The sequence below is a fragment of the Eulemur rufifrons genome, chromosome 24 (assembly GCF_041146395.1).
Source record: "Eulemur rufifrons isolate Redbay chromosome 24, OSU_ERuf_1, whole genome shotgun sequence".
NCBI lineage: Eukaryota > Metazoa > Chordata > Mammalia > Primates > Lemuridae > Eulemur > Eulemur rufifrons.
This window is the reverse complement of record NC_091006.1, coordinates 18,452,152-18,475,495: the sequence shown is the minus strand read 5'-3', so window position 1 is coordinate 18,475,495 and position 23,344 is coordinate 18,452,152. Positions and strand designations below refer to the sequence as shown.

At 48.5% G+C, this 23,344-nt stretch overlaps 1 protein-coding gene across 1 annotated transcript; it reads left to right on the top strand.

The window, feature by feature from the left end:
- The first annotated feature begins 1,790 nt into the window (after positions 1 to 1,790).
- Positions 1,791 to 21,919, top strand: LOC138374261 (vomeronasal type-2 receptor 26-like). Its single transcript, XM_069456971.1, has 9 exons — positions 1,791 to 1,959; positions 2,197 to 2,391; positions 8,536 to 8,597; positions 8,962 to 9,092; positions 10,150 to 10,441; positions 13,739 to 14,554; positions 16,611 to 16,823; positions 18,003 to 18,126; positions 20,940 to 21,919. The coding sequence occupies exons 1-9, from the start codon at positions 1,791 to 1,793 to the stop codon at positions 21,917 to 21,919; spliced, it is 2,982 nt and encodes a 993-aa protein (XP_069313072.1).
- The last annotated feature ends 1,425 nt before the right edge of the window (positions 21,920 to 23,344 follow it).

Here is a 23,344-nt window from a genome sequence, read left to right as displayed (position 1 = left end):
AAGTACCCAACAGGCCGGGCGCGGTGGCTCACGCCTGTAATCCTAGCACTCTGGGAGGCCGAGGCGGGTGGATCGCTCAAGGTCAGGAGTTCGAGACCAGCCTGAGCAAGAGCGAGACCCCGTCTCTACTAAAAATAGAAAGAAATTAGCTGGACAACTAAAATATATATAGAAAAAATTAGCCGGGCATGGTGGCACATGCCTGTAGTCCCAGCTTCTCGGGAGGCTGAGGCAGGAGGATCACTTAAGCCCAGGAGTTTGAGGTTGCTGTGAGCTAGGCTGATGCCATGGCACTCACTCTAGCCTGGGCAACAAAGCGAGACTCTGTCAAAAAAAAAAAAAAAAAAAGTACCCAACAGTTGAGCTTGGTGGGATCAATTACCTTTCCTGCCAATCATGTGATGGGAGTATTCAACTATGCAAAATGCACAGTAACATCATACCATGATCAAAGAAAGTATATACATGATGTATAGATGACATGAGGAGTGGGAAAGTGAAATGCAAAATGATGGGAGTGTCTGGAAAGGGACTGCTGGGAAAGAGGCCCACAGGTGGCCAGCCAAGTGCTTTGTGTTTTTCATACTCTTCTGAATATCCTCCAAATGGTGTCCTGATCATGTGTGACCTTCATCAGCATGGAAAAACAAAACAAAACAAGGAATCTTTAGGAAGGATTTTTAAAGTAACGACAAATGCTTATGATATCACAAGTGAAAAGGGGTTTCCATGTGATTCTTCTTTCTCCATCCTCTGGTGCATTTTTCATAAGTTCTACCGTTCTTGTGCATGGGTTTCACAATCCAGGAGAAAGGAGGAGGGCAGAGCGGCAGAAAGGGCAACTCACCAGGACTGTGCCCCGCTGGTAATCTTCAAGCCTGCTTAGCTCACCACCTGCATGCCGACTGGGAGTTTACAAGCTTGGTCATCCCTGCCAAGGCCACAGGCAGAAACACTCTTATGCTGTATTAACACTTTTATATGTGTATTTTTGAAAAAAGAGAAAGGGCCCATTTCAGGGCCTCATAGGTTCAAGCAGTTCTCTCTGCCCTGGGGTCTTAGACCTTATTCTGTCAGGTGCTCAGGGAGTGAGATCCGGGCAGATTCCAGGGAGGAGGGCTGCAGCCCCTCAGCACCATGGAGAGAGGCTTAAGCTTATGGGGGACTGGGGTCAAGTGGCACTCTTAGCTGAAGGAACTAGGGGTCTACAAGGTGCTGACATCTTTGTGTGGGAACCCTGGACCAGTGTGTGTGTGGGGGGTGCCTGGGTTGAAAGAGTCCTGGCTGATGGTTGGGAGGGGGGCCTGGGATAATCAGGAGGGTGGGCTAAGGTCTATGTAACTAGTGAGGAGGATCGGGGGCCCCTAGGTCCTAGAGGCCTATTTTAGGAGGCACCTGGGATTGATGGGGCCGGGGGATCTGAGTGTCATTTGGACAGCTCAATGCCATGTGGAAGGGCCAAGTTCACCAGGGGTGGGCACTAAGATCTGAAGCCCAGGCCCCAAATTCTATTGGAGGCAGGGGCAACACTGGATGCCTAGTGAGATGGTTGACAAATTCATTGCAGGAGTAAGTGAATGGATCTGAGATAGGAGTTTACAGGGGGCAGGGGTCGTGCAGGGTTTGGGAGCTTAGGAGTACACAAGAGGAAGCACCATAATTAAATGAGAAAATTTAGGGAGGCGTGAGAGGGCAGCAGACTGGGAATGTGGGGTAGGGGTGAGGACGGTGGTTCCCACAAGCTGCTGATCGGGTGGGGGATTGTTCGAAGACTGCTGGTCCGGTGGGGGATGGGTCGGGGGCTGCGGGCCCGGTGGGAGATGGGTCGGGGACAGCCGGTCCGGTGGGGGCTGCTGGTCGGGTGCGGGGAAACGGCAGGGGAGAGCGTGGGCTGGGCTGAGCGGGTCTGGAGCGGACAGAGGCAGGCGGGTGGAGGGGCTTTCTGCCCCAACAGACAGGGTATGTCAAGTGGCCGAGGGCCCGGCGGAAACGGGCGGCCCACCGCCCCCGCCCCACATCGACCTCAGCCTCCCAACACCTCAAGCCCCTCGCGCAGCCTCTAGCCTCCCGCTTCGTTTCCTGGCGACATCGGGACCCCACGAGAGGGTCCCGGCCCTGCTGCCGGCCTCGGGGGCGACCCCCGACCGGGTCCGTATTCCTCTCCCCGCGCGCTTCCGCTAACGCGATCCCGGCCAGCTCCCGCCGACGTGGCGCCCGCAGCCCGTCCCCGGAGTCTGCTGGCCCGACGGGCGCACAGGCCGGACGGCCGGCCGGGCCGCGGCGGACTCACCGCGCACAGGCTGCGCTCGGGCCTGGGGCGCTCCGTCGTGGCGACCCTCGCTGGGCAGCGCACCCTCCCAGCACCTAGCGTGCGGCTGGCGCCAGCCATTGGTACGTCACACACCGCGGGCCCCGGCAGGGCGGGCTTGTGACGCACGAGCTGCCAGAGCTAATCGGAAGGTGCCCGGGATGTGTCCCGCCCCCGCCGAGGGGCTTCCGTCGCCTTGGCAACGAGTCGCGCGGGTCGGAGGGCGGTGCCCTGCGGAGGGACTACTGTGCCGGCCACCGCAGGCCAGAAATTCCGGGTAAACATCGATCTTTTTGCTTTTTTACTCTGTCTCATATTAGTATGTTAAAAGTTCTTTTAATACGAATATGTTTAGTATAAGTATGTCCCAGAATAGTATTGTCAGATTTAAGTAATAAAAGTACAGGATGCCCAGTTAGACTTGAATTTCAGATAACAATGAATATTATTTTTAGTATTAGTGTATTTCATATTTAGTATATTTTTGAAACTTTTTAATGTAAATATTTGAGTATAAGTAATTTTCAGTGTAACTATGTCCCATAGTAGGGTTGCCAGATGTAGTAAACAAAAAGAAATCTCAAATGTAAATTCTAGATAAACCACGAATACTTTCTTAGTATTAGTGTGTCCCGTGTTTAGCATATTTACAATGCGTTTTATGTAAGTTATTTCATACAAATAATTTTTTAATATAAATATGTCTACAATATAAATATGTGCCAGTGCAGGGTTGCCACACTTAGCGAATAAAAATATAGGACCACACCTAGTTGAATTTGAATTTCAGATAAATGACTAATAATTTTTTTAGTATAAATATGTCCCAGAGGTATATTTGAGGCATACTTATACTAAATATTAATACTAATACTAAATACTATATTAAATATTAATAGTATATCTTATAATTATGTTCCAAATATTACTCATTTTTATCTGAAGATCAGATGGGGGGAGATAAATATTTAAGGAGATGGCTCAACTCTAGGACTGAGATGGGGATGGCTGGAGCTGCCCAGTGCTGAGATGAGGAAGCAAGAGGGTTGAGCTATGGAAGGAAACCAGGACTCACCCCCTCGGGCCTGGGACTGAGCACCATTCATCCACTGAACAGCTGGTTATTGAGTGCCTACGTGTACCACCTGTTGTTCTAGGCACTGAGACAGGGAGCACATCAGTGATTAGCACTGATGCAGATTGGGCCCTTCGGAAGCCCAGAGTGCAGCGGACACACACCAGTAAATAAAGCAGATGCTTGCTGGAAGTGTAAGTGCCCAGAAGAAAATAAAACGGGGCCTGGAAATAGAAAGTCCCAGGAATGGCAGAGAGGGGCTGCTTTAGCTAAGTGGTCAGGGCTATACCTCTGTATCATCTCCTGCGGGCTGGTGGTCCCTGGAGTATTGTATGCAAGTGCCACTATGTGCAAAAGCTACAGTTGGAAAAACAAAATAAGGGTGCTGAGGGCTTATTATTCTCCTTATAAATTAGGGACTTGTAATGACATGGGTCCCCTGGTTCATTTTCTTGGTAGCTGAAATTGGCCTGGCTATTTGGGGCAGTGAAGGCTCATTTGTGCATTTAAAACTCTGTGACCCACTGGAAAAATCTCTTTTGAGAGAATATTGACTTAATTTGTCTCTAGAGTCATAATGAAAGATACTGCCACAGGCCACTAGAACTCTAGATCCCTTGGGAGGCAGCTCTGGTGCCAGGCAGAGATTTCCAGACTTTTTGTAAGCAGCAGAAACCTTTGTCCCAGATGGAATCTTACCTGAAACTCCAATCCAAAAAATAATGAGCTAAAAGCAGAACCATTGTGGTTGCCAGGGCCTAGAGGAAGGGGGAATGATGATTCTTTTGTGGGTGATGAAAATATTCTGGAATTAGATTGTGGTGATGGATGCACAACACTGGGAATATACTAAAAGGTACTGAACTGGGGCCGGGCATGGGTGGCTCACACCCGTAATCCCAGCACTTTGTGAGGCCAAAGAGGAGGATCGCTGGAGCCCAGGAGTTGGAGGCTGCAGTGAGCTGTGATGGTGCCACTGTACTCCTACCTGGATGACAAAGCGAGACCCTGTCTCAATAAATAAGAAATAAAACCTACTGAACTGTAAAAGGATGAATTTTATGCTATGTGAATTACATCCCAATAAAATTGTTATTTAAAAGATGCAGAACTGTTTCTGTTGAAGCTGGTGAGAGGAAGACCCAGGGTCCCAATTTGAAGGACCGCTCTTTGAATCTTTTTAAAGGAAGACCTCATGTGATCACAATATGCTCAAAAAATCAACTCCAGATGGATCTGGGGCATGAAACTGAAAGCAAAATATTAAAGCTTTTAATAGGAAATATTTGAGAATATTTCAAACTTGGGAGTAGGGATGGCTTTCTCAAACAAGACACAAAAACTGCTCACTATCCCTGCCCCAAGCTTAGAAAGACACTCTCCTATGTACATGGGGCTAACAAACCTGTGAAGAGAGGCGTCATCTGATTAGCAATCAGGGGCACACAAATCAAGAACACAGTGAGGTTTTATCTCACACTCACTAGGTTGGAAAACACTTAGAGATCTCATAAATCAAGGATGGAGAGACTGTGGCTCTCATCCCCTCTTCCACATTGTTGGTGGAGTGTAAAGTGGTGAGCTTTGGAAAACATTTTGGCATTTTCTACTTCAGTTGAACATACACATACACTGTGACCCAAACTTGCTGAATCTAGGCTAGCTCCCTGGAAACACTTGAGCACATGGGCAATGGAGACAAGCGTAAGAATGTGGCAGCATTGCTCTACAGAAGAGCCAAGAGCCCTCTGGAGAAACCTAGCTGCACTGTGCTCTGTTCACACAGTGGAATATTATACAGCAGTGAAAAAGCACCAATACAGAAAGCAGCAGTAGGGATCTACCATAGTTTGTTTCTCCATTCACCTAGGGACGAACATTTTAAGTTGCTTCCAGTTTGGAGCTTGAATGAATAAAGCTGCATTGAACATTTGGGTACAAGTCTTTGTGTAGACATTGGTTTTCATTTCTCCTTGAGAATACCTGCTAGGAGAATGACTGAGTCCTGAGTTTACAGATTAAATTTTTAAAATAATGAGAATCACCAAGAGAAATATATACTAAATGAGCTAAATGTCTGAAATTTCTGTGAATGTAATTCACAGAAGGGGAACTAGAATGGTCACATAACTCATGGAAATATGTTCGTTACCTGAGCAATCAGAGCTGTGCTGAGTAACACTACAATGAGACCCCTTATAGCAGACAAAATGAATGAATCCCTTAAAAGCCCCGGGGGTGGTGTCAGCCTCATATTCATCCCTCTATGACTGTAAGTTGAAGTCATAACCTCCATCATTACCAACACATCATCACCACCATTGTTATCACCACCATCATCATCATCATCATTTATCCTCATTCCCATAATCAGTCCAAAACCACTCTCATTTCCAATTTTTCACTGTTACAAATAACACTGTGACGAATGTCTTTATAGCCCACATGCATGTTTGTCTGGTTTTTCCATGAACTCTTCCAGATTAAGGTCTTGGGAGACTGACAAATGGGCTTGTTAACACAGACGGGGGAAAACCAAGATCCAGCAGAGCTTGTTTACAAATACAACTGGAGGGTTTGTATTTTTATGTGAAAACACTACTTTTTCCCCTTCACCATTAGGCTTAAAATTAACATTGAGTATATTCTTAGAGTTGCTGGAGAGATGGTCCTTCAGGACTCTCTGCCTCCTCATGGGCTGGGGCTGGGTGCTGAAGACAGGGAGTTCATTGGAGGAACCCCTGGTACCCCCTGGACAGCTATCCCCTGAAAGGGCTTTGCAGGCAGAGACAACATACCCTGGAAGACCCAGGTCCCCAACTCCTCTGGCTGGTTCTTAAATCATCCTGTAGTGAGAATGATCAGATCCACCATAGATACTCATGAAACACATTTCTACAAAGATTTCCATTTCTTCTATTGTTCTTAGAATACTATGGTGTTGGAATTTTCTGTCTGGATAGAGAATTGAAAAAAAAGAAGTGTTTGTTCTAAGGAGATGTGCAGTTCAGACCTGTGTGAATTGCTGCGGAGCCTGTATCTGGGGACTGGGAGGCAATAGGGAGCAGTGGGTACTGTGGTGAGTAAGGCAGGACCCGGGCTGAGGGATACCTGCAGCTCAGCCCTAGTCCATGTTTGTCAGAGCAGGCTGCATCCCTTGGTGCAAGATCTTCTGAACTGGGGGTAAAGCTAGAAATCTGGATTCTCTAATACATGGGTTCTTAACAGGGACTGGTCCTCAATCCCCCATGAAACATTTGGCAATGTCTGCAGACGTTTTTGGTTGTCACACCTTGGGGTAAATGGTGTCACTTTGGCATTCATCGGGTGGATGCCAGGGGTGCTGCTAAATCTCATACAGCGCACTAGACAGCGCCGAACCACAGGAATTATCTGGTGCAAAATGTCAATAATTCAAGGTTGAGAACCCCTGATCTAGTTTTCTCAATTCTGAATAATGCTCTCTGCAGCCAAACCAAGCACCTCCGTGGGCCCCCTTTGCCACCCGTGGACTGGACAGTCCTGTTGTCCTCGTATACTAACCGGGGTAGGAGGGAGGGAGCTACAGGGACAAGGGAGCGCACCATTATCAAGCCTCACAGGTGCCCCCCAGCGACCAGTTCTATTAATGCTTTTTTTTGATGTGTTTTTTCCAAAGTGATAAGCTCTGTTTAATGTCCGTTAGTTTGATTTTCTTCTCTTCACCTTTTTTTTTTAAATAAGAGCTTTATTAAGATATAATTCACATATCACTAAATTCACTCTTGTAAAATGTACAACTCAATATTTTAGTACATTCCCAAAGTTGTGAAAACATCACCACTAATTCCAACACCTTCCCATCCCCCCAAAAAGAACCCCGTGGCCATTATCAGTCACTCCCCATTCCCTCCTCTCCCCAGCCCCTGGCAGCCACTTTCTAATGGGACAGATACCCTATGTAGACATTATCTAGGTCGATGGATTTGCCTATTCTGGACATTTCAGTTGGATGTAGTCATATAACATGTGGCCTTTTTTGTCTGGCTTCTTTCACTTAGCTTGGTGTTTTCAAGGCTCAGCCACATTGTATAATAGTATGTATTGGGACTTGTTCCTTTTTGTGGCTTTATAATGTTCCACTGGGTGGATGAACCACATTCCATCCATCCCTTGGGAGGCCTTGGGGATTGTTCCCTCTTTTTGGCTCTTTTGGGTAATGCTTCTGTAAACATTTATGTGTGGCCATACATTATTATTTCTCTTGTACATGTACCAAGGAGTGGAACTGGTGGGTCCTGTAGTAACTCTATGATTAACATTTTGAGGAGCCACCAGACAGTTTTCCAAAGCAGCTGCACCATGTTACATTCCCACCAGCAATGTTCAAGTGTTCCAATTTCTCCACATCCTCGGCAACATCTGTTAGTTTTTGCTTTTTTTCTCTTTCGTTAATGTTTTGTTGTTGTTATGATAGCCATCCTAGTGGATGTGAAGGGGTATCCCCTCACTGTGCTGTTTGCATGTCCTTTTTTTTTCTTTTTTGAGACAGAGTCTTGCACTGTTGCCCCAGGTAGAGCGCAGTGGCATCATCACAGCTCACTGCAGGGGATACTTCTGGGCTCAGGGGATACTCCTGCCTCAACCTCTCAAGTAGCTGGGACTACAGGCCCGTGTCACGATTCCCAGCTAATTTTTTCTATTTTTATTAATAGTAGAGACGGGGGTCTCACTCTTGCTCAGGTTGGTTTTGAATACCTGAGCTCAAGCGATCCTCCCACCTTGGCCTCCCAGAGTGCTGGGATTACAGGCATGAGCTACCACCCCCACCCTCTTTGCATGTCCTTGATGGCTAATGATGTTAGTTGAGTGTTTCTTCTGGCACAGAGAGCTGTAACCAGGCCTCGAGAGATGTAAGCACAAGCCGTCCTGCTCTGTGTTAGGGAGTTGCTCACAGCCAGCCTCTCCGACCACAGAGACGCCAGCTCAGCCTGGGCCAGCCCTGCAGCTGCCTCCTGGGGCCGAACACACTTTGTCCCTGCCTGGGGACCCTGGGGTGAGAGTTTTTGGCCCAGGGCCACTGGAAGCTCTGGGGATGTCCCCATCTCCAGATGAGGCAGGAGGGGCTCAGGAGGCTCTCTGCCTCTTGTACCCTCCTGGGGGCTCTCTCCAGAAACAGCATCCTGGGAACTACAGCACAGCTGCCCCCAGGCTTGCAGGGTCCCTGAGGACACAGTGAGGACTCATTGGCTCCTCCCCAAAGTCTGCAGAGGAGGCCTGAGAGCTGTTATCCTTGGCTAAGGGGAGGAAAGGAGGCCACAGGAGAAGGAAGAACAACTTCTAATGGCCCTGGGGTTTAGTGGCCACCCAGCCCCAGTTGAGGCCAGGGCTCCAGGTGTGTCCCCAGCTCCCAGGTCCCAGATGGAGGGTGAGCTCCCAGGTAAAAGCCCCTTCACTGTCCATCCAAAACGCCCCACACAGGGGCTGCTGCGTCACCAGCTGTTAGGCTGCTGTTCCAGCCATGTGGCTGTGCTTTCTGCTTCCCACCCTCGTGGGGTCTCTCTCTGGGGTGGCCTTTTGTGGGCCAACGGGCTGGCAGGAGCCAGGGCAGAGCCCCCGCTTTGACCGTCCTGGGGATGTGGTGGTTGGAGGCAGCTTCTCCATCTTTCACTTCTACAATGTTACCCTGTTCGATTTCACTGCCCCGCCAGCCGGGCTGGCATCTTCCAGGTGAGTGGCTGCTGGGGTTGGTGGGGCCCCTGAAGGCCGAGGGCACCTCCAGAGCCCTCCTCCGAGGCCTCAGGCAGTGGCTGATTCTCAGGGTCATCCTTCCTGTCTGAATCCAGGTCAGTCGTTCCCCAGGTCCAACCTCTGCCCTTCTCTCCGCTTTGCTTTCTTGTCTGTCTTTTCTCTGAAACGTGGTTTCCTCCTTGTGTCTGCGCTGCATGGACCAGGCAGGGATTCTTGTCTTTCCTGTCCACTGCTGACCCTTGGTGCTTAGAATAGCACCAGGCACACGGTGGGTGTGTTTGTTGAATGAATAAGTGTTGGTGGAATGAACGAATCTCTTCCTGAGTGGATCAGCCCCTAGGCTTCATGTACCACATGCCCATCTCCCATGTCTGTACTGTGTTCCCAACGTGCCTTTCTTGACAACGGGAGTTCCTGACAGTCCTTTTGGTTGTTCTTTCTTTTTTTTTTTATGCAATGAATATGTTTACCTTTATTAAAAAATTGCCAAAGCGTTTTTCAAAGTAACTGCACCATGTGCATTCCCACCAGAAATGCACGAGACTTCCTATTGTCCCACATTCTTGCCATCCATTGAAATAGTCATGTTATTTTTTCTAATCAATGAATAATAATTGTATATATTTGGGGGGCACAATGTGATGTTCTGGTATATGTATATAACATGGAATAATCAAATCAAATTAATCACATCCATCACCTCATATACTTATCATTTCTTTTGGTGATGCAAACATTTAAAATGTATTCTCTTGAGATTTTGAAATAGACATTAATTATTATTAACTATACTCACCATGCCGTGCAATAGATCTTGAAACTTATTCCTCCTGTCTTACGGAACTTGGTACCCTTGAACCAATGCCTCCCCATCCTCCCACTCCTTTGCCTGTTCTGATTGATGCTGCACCTAAAAGTTATGCACGGTGTTTGTGGGGCCAGATATGGTCACCCCCCTCGAGTGTATGGGTACCCCATAGTCACTGGCCACATCTGCACCACAGCAAACAATCCACATGACTTCTCTCTCCCTCAGTGTCTCCACGTGGGGATACCAGGTGGCTCAGGGTTTCGTCTTTGCTATTGAGGAGATCAACAGAGATACCCACCTGCTTCCTAACCTCACGCTGGGCTTCTCCATCCGGAACTCGGGGGACTCAGTGCACGGAGCCCTCCATGAGACCATGGGCTTCCTCACAGGGTGCGAGGAGCCCATCCCCAACTACACGTGTGGGCTCAGCCCTCCCCGGGCTGCCCTGGTTGGAGACACTCGCTCAGTGGTTTCCATTCCCATGGCCAGGCTTCTGGGGCTCTACAAATTTCCCCAGGTGAGTCATCCACAGCCTTTTCCCGTCACAAACAATGAGGATGGTAAGGAGGACAGTAGTGATAGGTAATGTTGAGATGCTGCCGCTATGGGCCTAGGTTCCCTGCTAATGCTCCACGGGCCTGACACTGCTCTCTTCCTCGACATAACCCTGTTTCAGGAGCACAATAATTCCCAGTGCACTGATGATGAAGCTGAGGTTTAGAGAAAAATCAATGACAGGTCCCAGCTCACCCAGCCGGGAGGTGCTAGAGCTGGAATTTGTATCTGGGCCGTGGGCTCCTGCCACTAGCTCTATCTCTTTCCTGTTGATGCTTCCTGAATCTCAAGTCCTCGGTGTCAAGCCCAGAATAGTGGCTGTGTCCAAGGGCCACCTTTTCTTTTCTGCTTATATTTTTAACAGGTTAATTGAGATACAATTTGCTTACCATACAACTCACTCAAGCGATTCAATGGCGTTTAGTACATGCAGAGCTGTGCAACCATCACCACAAGCAGTTTGAGAACATTTTCATCACCCCACAAAGAAACCCCAACCACACCAGCCACCATTTCCCATCACCCCTACCCCTGGCAACCACTGATCTGTGTTGTGTCTCTATGGATTTGCTTGTTCTGGACATTTCCTATAAATGGGATCAGACACTAAATGGTCTTTTGTGATAAGCTTCTTTTACGGAATGTGCTGTTTTCAAGGTTCATTCACGTTGTAGCCTGTTTCCAACTTTTGTTCCTTCCCATTGGTGATTGATATTAATACTCCAGTGTGTGCACAGACCACATTTTGTTTATCCATTCCTCAGGTGATGGACATTTGAGCTGTTTCCACGCTTTGGCTATTGTGAATAATGCTGCTGTGAATGGCCATGCAGTGGCTGTTCAGTTCTCTTGGGTGTACAGGTAGAATTCCTGGGTCAGATGGAAAGTCTATGCTTAACTGTTGGAGGATCTGTCAGTGTTTTCCAGAGTGGCTACACCATTTTACATTCCCACTAACATTGTGTAACAACTCCATTTCACGTTTACTTTTTTTTTTTTTTTTTTTTTTTTTTGAGACAGAGTCTCACTCTGTTGCCCAGGCTAGAGTGAGTGCCGTGGCGTTAGCCTAGCTCACAGCAATCTCAAACTCCTGAGCTCAAGTGATCCTCCTGTCTCAGCCTCCCGAGTAGCTGGGACTACAGGCATGCACCACCATGCCCGGCTAATTTTTTCTATATATATTTTTAGCTGTCCATATAATTTCTTTCTATTTTTACTAGAGATGGGGTCTCGCTCTTGCTCAGGCTGGTCTGGAACTCCTGAGCTCAAACGATCCGCCCACCTCGGCCTCCCAGAGTGTTAGGATTACAGGCGTGAGCCACCGCGCCCGGCCCACGTTTACTTATTTTTGACTGTGTAACCTATAAATTTGAGTGAATTCCTCTATCTTTGAATGCCTTAAATTTACTAGGTTTCCTGGCCTGCCGGGGGAGGACTTCCTACCTGTGTAGCTGGGGCTCTGTAAGTCACAGATCAAGTTTGAGGGGCATTTCCTGGGGGGCTTTCTGGGTGCTGGGACTGCAGAGCAAAGCCCAACCTTTGCTCTTCCTGGCAGGTTGTCGGGCGGAGGGGATTTCTTCTCAAGTGAGACTCTTTGAGTGTGTGCTCGATCGCACAATCAATTAATTAGTCCAGTTCTATCCTGATGAGAAGGGGACCGACTGTTAAGAACCTCTGCAAGTAACCACACTGCCGTCAGAGGTGTTTTAACCCCAAATGATCCAACCAGCCCGATTTGTCCAAGGATTTACTCTAATTACCTCCAACTTGGATTCTTACATAAAATCCTTCTGAGCTGGAGGTTTCTGCGAGGAGATTGTTCTTTCTTCTTCTTTTCCTTTTAAATTCAAGCACATTTAAAGGATTAGAAACTCTACTTCTTGACCGTAACTCAAGAAACTCTTGTTTCCCTATATATGTAGGGTTGCCAGGTAAAATACAGGACCCCCAGTTAAATTTGGATTTCACATAGACAACGCGAATAATTTTTGTCCCAAATATTGCATGGCACATACTTATACTAAAATATTATTTGTTGTTTATCCTAAATTCAAATTTAACTGAGGATCCTGTGTTTTTATTCCCCAAATCTGGCAGCCTTATGAGACTGCGTCAGCCTAATCCATCTGCATGAGCCAGTCAGGCCAGAGGACCATTGGCAGAGACAGTGTAACCTCCAGGTAACCCAGGTCTTTACTGCCCTCTGGTGGGAGGAGCATGTTTTGCACTCACACGAGGGGCATGAAAGACCTTTATCCACCACAGACACCCACAGACGGAGCAGCTTCTTTCTGTACCTCAGCCAGGACCCAAAAGCAAACACACACAAAAAACTCCGCTGGCCCCAGTTTCACAGAGCTCTTCTCTCTTGTGGGGCACGTGGAGTGGTGTCTTCATTGACAAATTGACAAACAAGCCAACACTGACTGACCAGATTCCCTGTCATCTCTCAGGCCACAAAGGTCACTAAATGGCCAGACCACATGAGCAGGTTCCAAATCATTGCCAGCACCGATGGAGAACAATCTCTCAGCTCTGTGCAAGACAGAGCTAGACTCAGAACACCGCCTGGCGGGAAACGGAGATGTGGAATATGGCGTGAGGTGGGCAAAGAGGAGGGACACTGAGAGGAATGAAGGTCAAGTTCAGCTTCCCCTGGGCTGCATTGAAGGAGCCACAAAGGGGTGTGTCTGGGCTTATCCAGCAGGCGAGGGGCACAGGAGCAGCATTTCCAGAAATTCTCATGCAAACTCTCCTACAATGAGGGATGGACCCTCAGTGACATGGTTTATCCAACTAGTAAATGAGGGAATGGGGAGGGGGGAGCTGGTCCAAGCGTCTACATTTTCAAAATTGTAATCTAGACGGTTGTCTGGTGCACTAGGACCTTGCTACTCAAAAGTGTCAACCGGGAATCATCATCAGCTGGAAGATTGTCAGGGATGCAAACCCTGGGGTCCCACCCCTGCCTTCTGAGCAGAGCCTTAACAAGGTCCCACACTGACACTGGAGACACACTGGGCTGGGCAATCCAACAGCCGCTCCCTTCTGAGAGACGATTGCACCCCAGGCTCTGATCCCCCGTTGCCCACTGAGGGTGTTCATGGGATGTGGGGCTTTCAGTAGCAAAACTGAGATGAGGGGTCACCCGCACTGTGTTCTCACTCTGTCCACATTCCCCCATTCCACCCTGACCGTCACCTGTGCCTGAGTTCCCGGCTCTCACCCTCTCCTATTGCCCTGGCCCCTTCCCTTGCAGGTCAGCTACTCATCCACCCTGGCCAGCCTCAGTGACAAGACCCAGTTCCCGTCCTTCCTTCGGACCCTGGCCAGTGACCTCATGTCCTCTCACGCACTGGCCCAGCTGGTGCTCCACTTCCAATGGTCCTGGGTTGGCATTTTGGCACAGGATGATGACTTTGGGCAGCAGAGCAGCTCTCTGGTGACCCGGGAGCTGGGCCAGGCTGGAGTCTGCATTGAGTTCCACCTCCACATCCCCTCCCTACGGTCCCTGGAGAAGATCAACACCATCGTTCACAAAATGGAGAACTGCACTGCCACCATCATTCTGGTCTTCCTGAGCAACTCGAATTTCCAGCTCATCCTGCAGCGCTTGCTGGGCCGTGGCACCATGGGCCAGGTCTGGGTCAGCCGAGAGACTCTGCACATAGCGTTTGCCCTGAACACGCCAGGCGTCTCCCAGGTCCTGCAGGGCTCCTTCAGCCTTCTGCAGCACACCAGCCTGGCCCCTGGGCTTCCTGAGTTCCTCTCTCGCCTGCACCCCACCAGGACCCCAGAAGACATGTTCATGAAGAGGTTCTGGGAGGTCACCTTCAGATGCAAGTGGCCCCAAGGGAGCCAGGAGCCAGCGGGAAACAGCACGGTGCAGGGGGGAGTCCGATTCTGCTCTGGGAATGAGAGTCTGCCAGTCCAGGAACATCCTTTCCGAGAAGTGATTAAATTAGATGTTGCATACTCGGCAGTTTACAGCATCGCCCACGCCCTGCAGGATCTGCTGGCCTGTGAAAGTGAGGATGAGGTGTGTGCAGACACTCGGCACTTCCAGCCCTGGCAGGTGAGAGAGAAACTCGTGGAGTGGACAATTCAGGGAAGGTTAGAAAGCCAGGCATTCACTCAGCCTGAGCTATGGAGGTAGAACAGAGACAGCACTCCTCAGGAAGGAGGCCTTATGCTCACAGCCCTGAGCATCTCAGTGGGAGCACTGGATGAAGTGTCCTAAGTCCACCCTCACTGTCTGACCTCAGATGAGTCACGTCCGTGTGGCGTTGTTCTATTCAGCAAATACACGATGCCTAGTTAAATTTGAATTTCAGATAAACAGCAAACAATTTTTTGTATGAGTATATACCAAATACTATATGGGATATACTTGTACTAAAAGGAGTCGTCCTTTTACCTGAAATTGAAATCCACCTGGACCTCCTGTGTTTTATCTGGCAACTCTATCTCTTGAATCTCAGTAAGCTCATCTCAAAATAGGAGAAAGAAAGGTCCACTCGCAAGGTTGGTGGGAACCTTAAGTCAGATGATAGTGCTAAAGCCCTTTGTACACTAAAAATTCCTTGCAGATAGGAGGTAACCCACATAGACCCACTGGCACCCTGGGTGAGGCTAACTTATTCCTGTAGTTGCTGGTGACTTGGGAACAATCAAGGCAGAAATTGTCGTGCTTGCATCTCTGGGCCCCAGTTACTTCATTTGTAAAACAGAATATATTAATTCTACCTCTTGGATGGTTGTGAGCTAATATACATAAAGTACTTAGAATGGAACCCAGCAGGTGGTAAGCACTGAGTTGTATTCTGTTATTATTCTAACTCAAGCCATGCACAAAAATCCAACTGAAGGGTTAGTTCTGTTGTTATCTACACACCTGGGGATCCCGGCTCCCAGCACAGCCAGGTGAGCCTGTCGGCAGGAGCCTGTGGCGCCTGCAGGGGTGGCCAACCCTGACCCTCCTCCAGGGAAGAGCTGGTGAGAAGATGATTTCCTCAGAGCCCCCAGCCCAATGCTTCATTTGCGTGTAGGGTTGCCAGATAGCCAACAAAAACACAAAATACCTGATCAGACGTGAATTTCAGCGTTACAATGAATCATTTTTTAGTATAAGTATGTCCCCCAAGATTGCATGAGACATTCTTAAAAGTTATTTGTTGTTTATCTGAAATTCAAATTTCACTGGGTGACCTGTATTTTATCGGAAAGGCAACCCTATCATGTGGCTTCTCTCACTATCATTTTATTGATAAGAGGAGGTCGTGCACCAGCTAAGGTTTCCCAGAGAGGGGCCTCCCGTGTCTGTGTGGGAAGAGCCTCCTGCTCGTCTCTCTGCATTGCAGACCAGGGTGCATCCTGATGAACATACCCTCTCTACTAATTAATGGTATCTAAGAGCCCTTTCCCACCACCGCTAACTGTGCCTCTACATACCTTCTGCCAGTTGCCTTGGATATGCTCAGTGTTTGATCTGTGGCTTCTCCTATCCAATATTCCTAGTGGTGATGCCTCCTTCGATCTTTGCAGCTGCTCTAAGAGGAAAGCTCATAGGTGTTTGTCCTCTCTGACCATTTCCACAGAACGCAGAAGCTGGCGAGTACTCCAGCCTTTCAACGGCCAGGCTACTTGACCCGTTACGAGCCGCATTAAGTGTCTGAAACATTGTGGCTTGTTAACTTTACTCATCAAGCATGTAATTTTCACAGAGCCTCTGACCTACCATCTTCTGATGGTAGGGATGAGAGGTACCCCACAGGGCATCTTCTCCAGCCACTCAGGGTGCAGGTGGAAAACTGCAGCCAAGTTGAAAAGGGATCTCTCAGGAGATGTGGTGCTGGCTGGTGAGGTTACCATGGGGGGCAAGGCCAAGGAAAGGGGTGTTTTCATTAGCCTCATTCAGGTTTCCTGGGCCTCTACTGTGTGCCAGATGCTACTCTAAGGACAGAAGATACATATGGTTGTGAGCAGGATGGACAATGATGTTTGTTGACTTTTCATGAGCCCCTGCAGATGTCATGGGCCCTGTGCCTCCTGTGCCTAATGGCCTGAGACATCTTGGCCAGACCCCAGGGACTGGCCTCTGCCAACCTACCATATCACCCTTCCATCCCCAGCTTCTTCGACCCCTCAGGAAGGTGCATTTCAAGACCCCTGATGGGACAGAGATCATGTTTGATGCCAACGGAGATGTAGTTACAGAATTTGATATTCTGCGTGGGCAGAAGACTGCGGAGGGCCCATTCCACTTTGTCCACATAGGCACAGTCAACCCCAGAGCATCTTTGGGGGACAGAATGACAATCCACTTGATGAAGAAGGAGCTCCAGGTGAGTTCCCTGGGTGCACAAATGACCCCAGTCCTGGTGTATTACAGTCAGGGGGAAACACAGAGGCCAGTGGTCCATGTCCCTATTTGATCCATGGAGCAGATCCGACTCCAGATTGAGTGAGTCGTAACTCAGATGCCATTTTGCCACACTAGACCCTTCTCTGAGGAGAGAAAACATTTACTCACCACTAAAAATGAAAATTTAGAGCTACAGAAGTTAAATTAGAGTTTGCATCAGGAGTTTCTTGTAGTTTTCATTGTGTCTGTATTTAAGGATCTGCTGAGTGGAAAGGCAGATAGTTTTCCTGGGAAGATGGCAATACTCTTCAGCAAACATTCCCGTGGAGATTCTGGGAGGTGGGCAGAATGAGTGTTCTCCTTTTATTTATTAACAAATTCAGTTGCTGTCTTGGGACAGGCGTGTCTAGGTGTCCACTCCAGCCCATAGACACACCCATCCTTCTGGCCACCATTAGTGGACATGTGGCCCCCTGCACTGCAACCTTGCCTTCCTTGTTCTTGGGGGCACCTGCAGTGTTGGCCTTCGGGTGTTCCAAGTGAGAATCAGGCTCCCAGCTCTGCACCCCGCAAACCCAGCAGACACAGGATAAGTGTTCAGAGGATTCTCTTGAAGTCCCTTCCAATTGGCTTGAGCTGGGAAGGGCCTTCTTCTCCCTTCTGAGGGTGGGAGAAACCTAGCATTCCACACTTCCCTCCAAGGCATTCTCACCACCTTCCTCCCTCTGACTCCTGCCTGGAGGTGGGGGCGAAGCTGATGGAGGCAGAACCACCCTTTGTCAGGTCCTGTGTAGATGGGAGGGCCAATGGTGGTACAATGCAAGGTTGTGTGTGTCTGTGGGGTCAGCACCTGTAATTCTTGATGCAGGAGTCTCAGAGAGACTGGGCAGGTGCCATTTCATACTGAGACTAAGCTTTCCCTCCATCAGCCAGGTGAGCCAGGTAGAGCCCCTCCCAAGGGTCTACTCATTTGCTACATTTATGGGAGCCTCTCCAGTCTGCCTGCCCTATGTAACTGCAATGATTTTTCCCCTGAAAGCAGCCTCATCCTGTGGGTGGGAAGGACACTGGATTTCTTCTCTGGGCTGGTTCAGGACAGGACATGTGCCCTGTGCCCCTGGGCCAGTCACTGATCACACCCCTGCTGGTCTGTCTCCAGGTCCCCAGCTCTGTCTGCAGCAGGAGTTGTGCTCCAGGGTTCAGCCAGATTCCCCGACAGGGGTTCCCACATTGCTGTTTTGACTGCAGCCGCTGCCCGGAGGGACACTTTGCAGACCAAACAGGTAAGGGCTTGTGGAGGCTGAATCCTGAGGGGCCATCAAAGCCCCCACAGCCTCTCAAATTCCCAATCCAGTTGACTTGTTGCACAATCTCCAGCCTTCTGTGGACTTTGGACATAGGAATGCTGGCTAGGAAGCCACTGTTACAAGGACTTTTAGGTAAATGTTTTATTGAACTACACAGATAAATGCATGGGTCACAAGTGTGCAGCCTGATGAATCCTCCCCTAACAAATACTCAGCGTCCTTTGTCCCCCTCATCGAGAAACAGCATGACCTGCCCCCAGAAGGCCCTCCTGGTCATTTCCTTGCCCACGTAGCCACTATCCTGGCTTCTGTTGGCTTCAGTGAGTTTTGCTTGTTTTTTAACCTCCTGTAAGTGGAATCCCATGGTGAGCATCCTTTTGTTTCTCACTTTTTCCTCCGAGTTATGTTTGTGAGATTCACTGCAGTGGTTATGCGTAGCTGTGGCTCTCTTGTTCTCCTCCTTGGCAAGATTCCAATGTGTGCATAGGCCACGGCTTCTTCATCTATTCCAACAGGGAGGGAGGTTTGAGAAGTCTCTTGCTCAGGGGCTGTAACGAGCAGTGCTGCTGTGTCTTTTGGGGACACATGGGTGAATTTCTGTTGGGTATGGCATTGCTGGGCCACAGGTAGACGTACATGCAGCTTGAACAGATGCTGGTGGTTGTCCCAGTTCACATTCCCACTACAAGTGTACGCAATGCCCAATTGCCCCTGTATTAGTTTCCTGTTGCTGCTGCAACAAATTACCACCCGCTTATTGGCTTAAAACAACACACCCAGCCTGAGCAAGAGCGAGACCCCATCTCTACTAAAAATAGAAAGAAATTAGCTGGACAACTAAAAATATATAGAAAATATTAGCCGGGCATGGTGGCGCATGCCTGTAGTCCCAGCTACTCGGGAGGCTGAGGCAGGAGAATCACTTGAGCCCAGGAGTTTGAGGTTGCTGTGAGTGAGGCTGTTGCCACGGCACTCACTGTAGCCTGGGCAACAAAGTGAGACTCTGTCTCAAAAAAACAAACAACAACAACAACAAAAAAACCCCAAACAACAACAACAACAACAAAAAACCCCACACATTTATTATCTCACAATTTCTACAGTTTAAAAGTGTGGGTACAGCATGCTTCAGTTGGGTACACTGCTTAGGGTTCCATGAGGCTAAAATCAAGGTGTTGGGAAGAATGTGTCCCTTACTGCAGGCTCTGGGGAAGAATCTGCTTCCAAGCTCATGCTGCTTGTTGGCAGGATTCAGCTCCCTGCGGTTGTAGGACTGAGGACCCCAGTTCCATGAGGGCTGTCATCAGAGGTCACTCTCAGCTTCTAGAAGCCGCCTGAATTCCTTGCCTCATGGGCTCCCTCCATCTTCAAAGCCAGCAGTGGTGGATCCCATCCCTCATGCTTCATATTTCTCCTGCCTCTTTGTCTGCCACATTTCTCTGCTTTCGCCTTCTTCCTTCCTTTCCCACTTTTACGGGCCCATGTGATGACACTGGTTCCACCCAGGTAATTCAGGATAGTCTCCCCATCTCAAGACCCTTACCTTAATCACACCTGAAGTGTCCCTTGCACGTGAGATAACATTCACAGGTTCCACGGCTTAGACATCTCTGGGCAAGGGGCATTATTCTGCCTACCACAGTGCCCATTCTTACTGGCCATCAAGTTCTGAGTCTTCAGCCATTTGGTGGGGCCGTGGAGCTTTCTCATTGTGGTTCAGAGCAGTAATTTGAAACAATTCCTAAAGGATGGGTGGCAGAGTTGGTGAGAATTTCTGTATTAGTTTGCACGGGCTGCCATTACAAAATACCACAGCCCGGGTGGCTTAAAGAACAGACACTTATTTTCTCACAGTTCTGGAGGCTGGAAGTCTGAGATCAAGGTGTTGGCAGGTTTGGTTTCTTCTGAGTCTCTCTCCTTGACTTGTAGGTGGCTGCCTTCTTGCTCTTCCTCCCATGTCTTCCTCTGTGTGTACCTGTGGCCTAATCTCCTCTTCTTATAAAGACACCAGTCATATTGAATTAGGGCCCACCCTAAAGACCTTATTTAACCTTTTTTTTTTTTTTTTTTTTTTTGTTGAGACAGAGTCTCACTTTGTTGCCCAGGCTAGAGTGAGTGCCGTGGCGTCAGCTTAGCTCACAGCAACCTCAGACTCCTCGGCTTAAGCGATCCTACTGCCTCAGCCTCCTGAGTAGCTGGGACTACAGGCATGCGCCACTATGCCCGACTAATTTTTTCTATATAGATTTTTAGTTGTCCATATAATGTCTTTCTATTTTTTTAGTAGAGACGGGGTCTCTCTCTTGCTCAGGCTGGTCTTGAACTCCTGACCTCGAGCGATCCACCCGCCTCGGCCTCCCAGAGAGCTAGGATTACAGGCGTGAGCCACCGCGCCCGGCCTCTCATTTAACCTTAATTACCTCATATCCAATTTATCTATCTCCAAAGAAAGTCACATTCTGAGGTACTGGCGGTTAGGACATCAACATATAAATTTTGGGGGGACACAACTCCGTCCATAACAATTGCTAATAAGAAGAGTTACAACTACCACTTGGAAAAAAATTAACCATTAAAAGGCCCAAATACAAACATGTATATAGGGTGCGCATTTTACCTATGCCTCAGGCTCCAGTGTGGCCCATCCTAGCACTAGCACTTCAGAATAATCCATCGACGTATTAACAGATGTGAAACACTCTGTTGGTGCATAGGGAGCCTCCCTCTCTCTACATGGCTGGTGTCATTGCTATAACGTTGCAGACACGGGGTCTGTATGTCTCCCACAGACATGAAGCAATGTCTTCTGTGCCCAGAGGAGCAGTACTCAAGCCACACCAGAGACCACTGCCTGCCCAGGACAGAGATCTTCCTGGCCTTTGACGAGCCCCTGGGCCTCACACTGGCCTCAGCAGCACTCATGCTGGCTGGGCTGGTGCTGCTGGTCCTTGGGGTGTTTCTGAAGCACTGGGACACACCTGTGGTCAGGGCCAACAACAGAGCTCTCAGCTACATGCTGCTCACCTCCCTGGCCCTCTGCGCCCTCTCTGCCTTGCTCTTCCTTGGCCGTCCCACCGCTGCCACTTGCCTCCTCCGCCAGACCACCTTTGCCATTGTGTTCACTGTGGCTGTCTCCTCCATCCTGGCCAAGACCCTCACTGTGGTCCTGGCCTTCAGGGTCACCAGGCCGGGGGACAGGGTCCAGGTGTGCCTGCGACCTGGCGCCTCTACCTCGGTAGTCCTTATTGCCTCCTTGGTGCAGGTTGTTCTCTGTGGGGTCTGGCTGGGCACCTCCCCGCCATTTCCAGAAAGGGACACAGCCTCAGAGCCCAGCCACATTGTCATCCAGTGCCAGGAGGGCTCTGGTGTGGCTTTCTACTGCGTGCTGGGCTACCTGGGCCTCCTGGCTGGGGTCACCTTCTCTGTGGCCTTCCTGGCCAGGGGTTTGCCCGATGCCTTCAACGAGACTAAGTTCCTTACCTTCAGCATGCTGCTTTTCTGCAGCGTCTGGACAACCTTCCTGCCCCTGTACCACAGTGCCCGGGGCAAGGCCACTGTGGCTGTGGAGATCTTTTCTATCCTGGCCTCCACTGCAGGGCTGCTGGGCGGCATCTTTATCCCCAAGTGCTACATCATCCTGCTGAAGCCAGAGCAAAATACCCCAGACTGGTTGAGGCGAGGATGCTGGGCTCAGCGGGAAAGACAGAGCAAGGAGCTTCAGAGCAGGCGTCTCTCCCAAGGCCCATCCTCACGAGCCAGTCCTCGCTGAGCAACGCTACCTATAATGGCCAAAAGTGAAAACAACCCAAATACCCATCAACTGATGAATGGATAAACAAAATGTGGCATATGCATACAATGGAATGTTATTGGACAATAAAAAGGAATGAAGTACTGACACATGCTACAACATGGATAAACCTTGAAAACATAACGTTGAGCGAAAGAAGCCAGGCACAAAAGACCACATACTGTAAGATTCCACTTACATGAAATATCCAGAATAGGCAAATCCATAGAGATATATATTAGTGGTTGCCTAGGGCTGGGGAAGAGAGTGATTTCGGGTTGATGGTTGATGGCTTAGGGGTTTAGCACTTCTTTCGTGGATGACGAAGTTCTAAAATTAATTTTGGTGGGTGTTGCACAATTTTGTGAATATACTAAAAACCTTTGAATTGTACAATTTAAGTGGATGAATCGTATGGTATGTGAACTATATCTCAAATTGTTACTGAAAAAAGGATAATCAATGATAAAGTATGGACTTTTGTTATATCCTGATTTTTTAAAAAGATCAAACTATTAAAAAAAAGAATTACAAATTAGAATACTGACTATTCAGTGATGTAAAGGAGGTAAAATTTTTGTAGTTTTAATAATGGGATTATGGTTATGTGAGAAAACAGTCCTTATCTTTTAGAATTACATATAGTAGGTGAAATGGTATAGGGTCTGAGATTTGCTTTCAAATGATTCAAAATGATGGAGAGGCTTCTGAGGATTGGCTGTGGGTTGATCAGGGCTACAAGATGGGGACATGGAGGCTCACTGTCCTCTGCTGTCTGCTCTTGTTTATGTCCAAAATTCTCTCTAATAAATAGTTTTCTGAAAAATTTCTTATAGGATCTCAAAGATCCACCACGTACAGAAACATGGCAGGAGGAATGAGGGTATGAAAAATATCTCACTTCAAGTACCACAGTATTCAGACTCAGAGCTCTGTAAGATACTGTTGTGAGCCATGCAAGATCAGAGATAACCAGGTCCACGCATGTTTCTCTTTCCACAATGTCAAGCTTTTATTGATGCTATTTCAGTCATAAAAATCACGAGCTAGGTACAGTTCCCAAGGAGGCAGTTCTTAGTACTGCCCATTCAGTAGTCAGAGTGAATGGTTCTGACTATAGAACACACAGGCACAAGCCACTTCACAAGTCAGTCAATATTGCAAACCATACATAATCATATATTTTATCAATATGTTAGATGAAAATTTCTACATCAAAGTAATATTTAACATCAAGAGAAAAAGGGGATGGGAAAGGGGGTTAATGAACCAGTTCAAGGAAAGTGAGGTGGACAGGAACGTCCTGGACTGATTTGGTCAGTCGTCAGCAGAGCATTCCATGTCTTGCAAGGAAGAGCTCTTAATTTGGCAGAACCTTTGCTGGCACATGCCTAGTTGCTTATC

Excerpts from the sequence above, each read along its gene's own strand:
- LOC138374261 (XM_069456971.1), top strand. The coding sequence starts at position 1,791 with ATGGGTCGGGGGCTGCGGGCCCGGTGGGAGATGGGTCGGGGACAGCCG. Across the intron at positions 1,960-2,196 it reads TTTCTGCCCCAACAGACAGG|CTCCCGCCGACGTGGCGCCC; the intron begins GTATGTCAAGTG and ends GATCCCGGCCAG. Across the intron at positions 14,555-16,610 it reads GGCACTTCCAGCCCTGGCAG|CTTCTTCGACCCCTCAGGAA; the intron begins GTGAGAGAGAAA and ends TTCCATCCCCAG.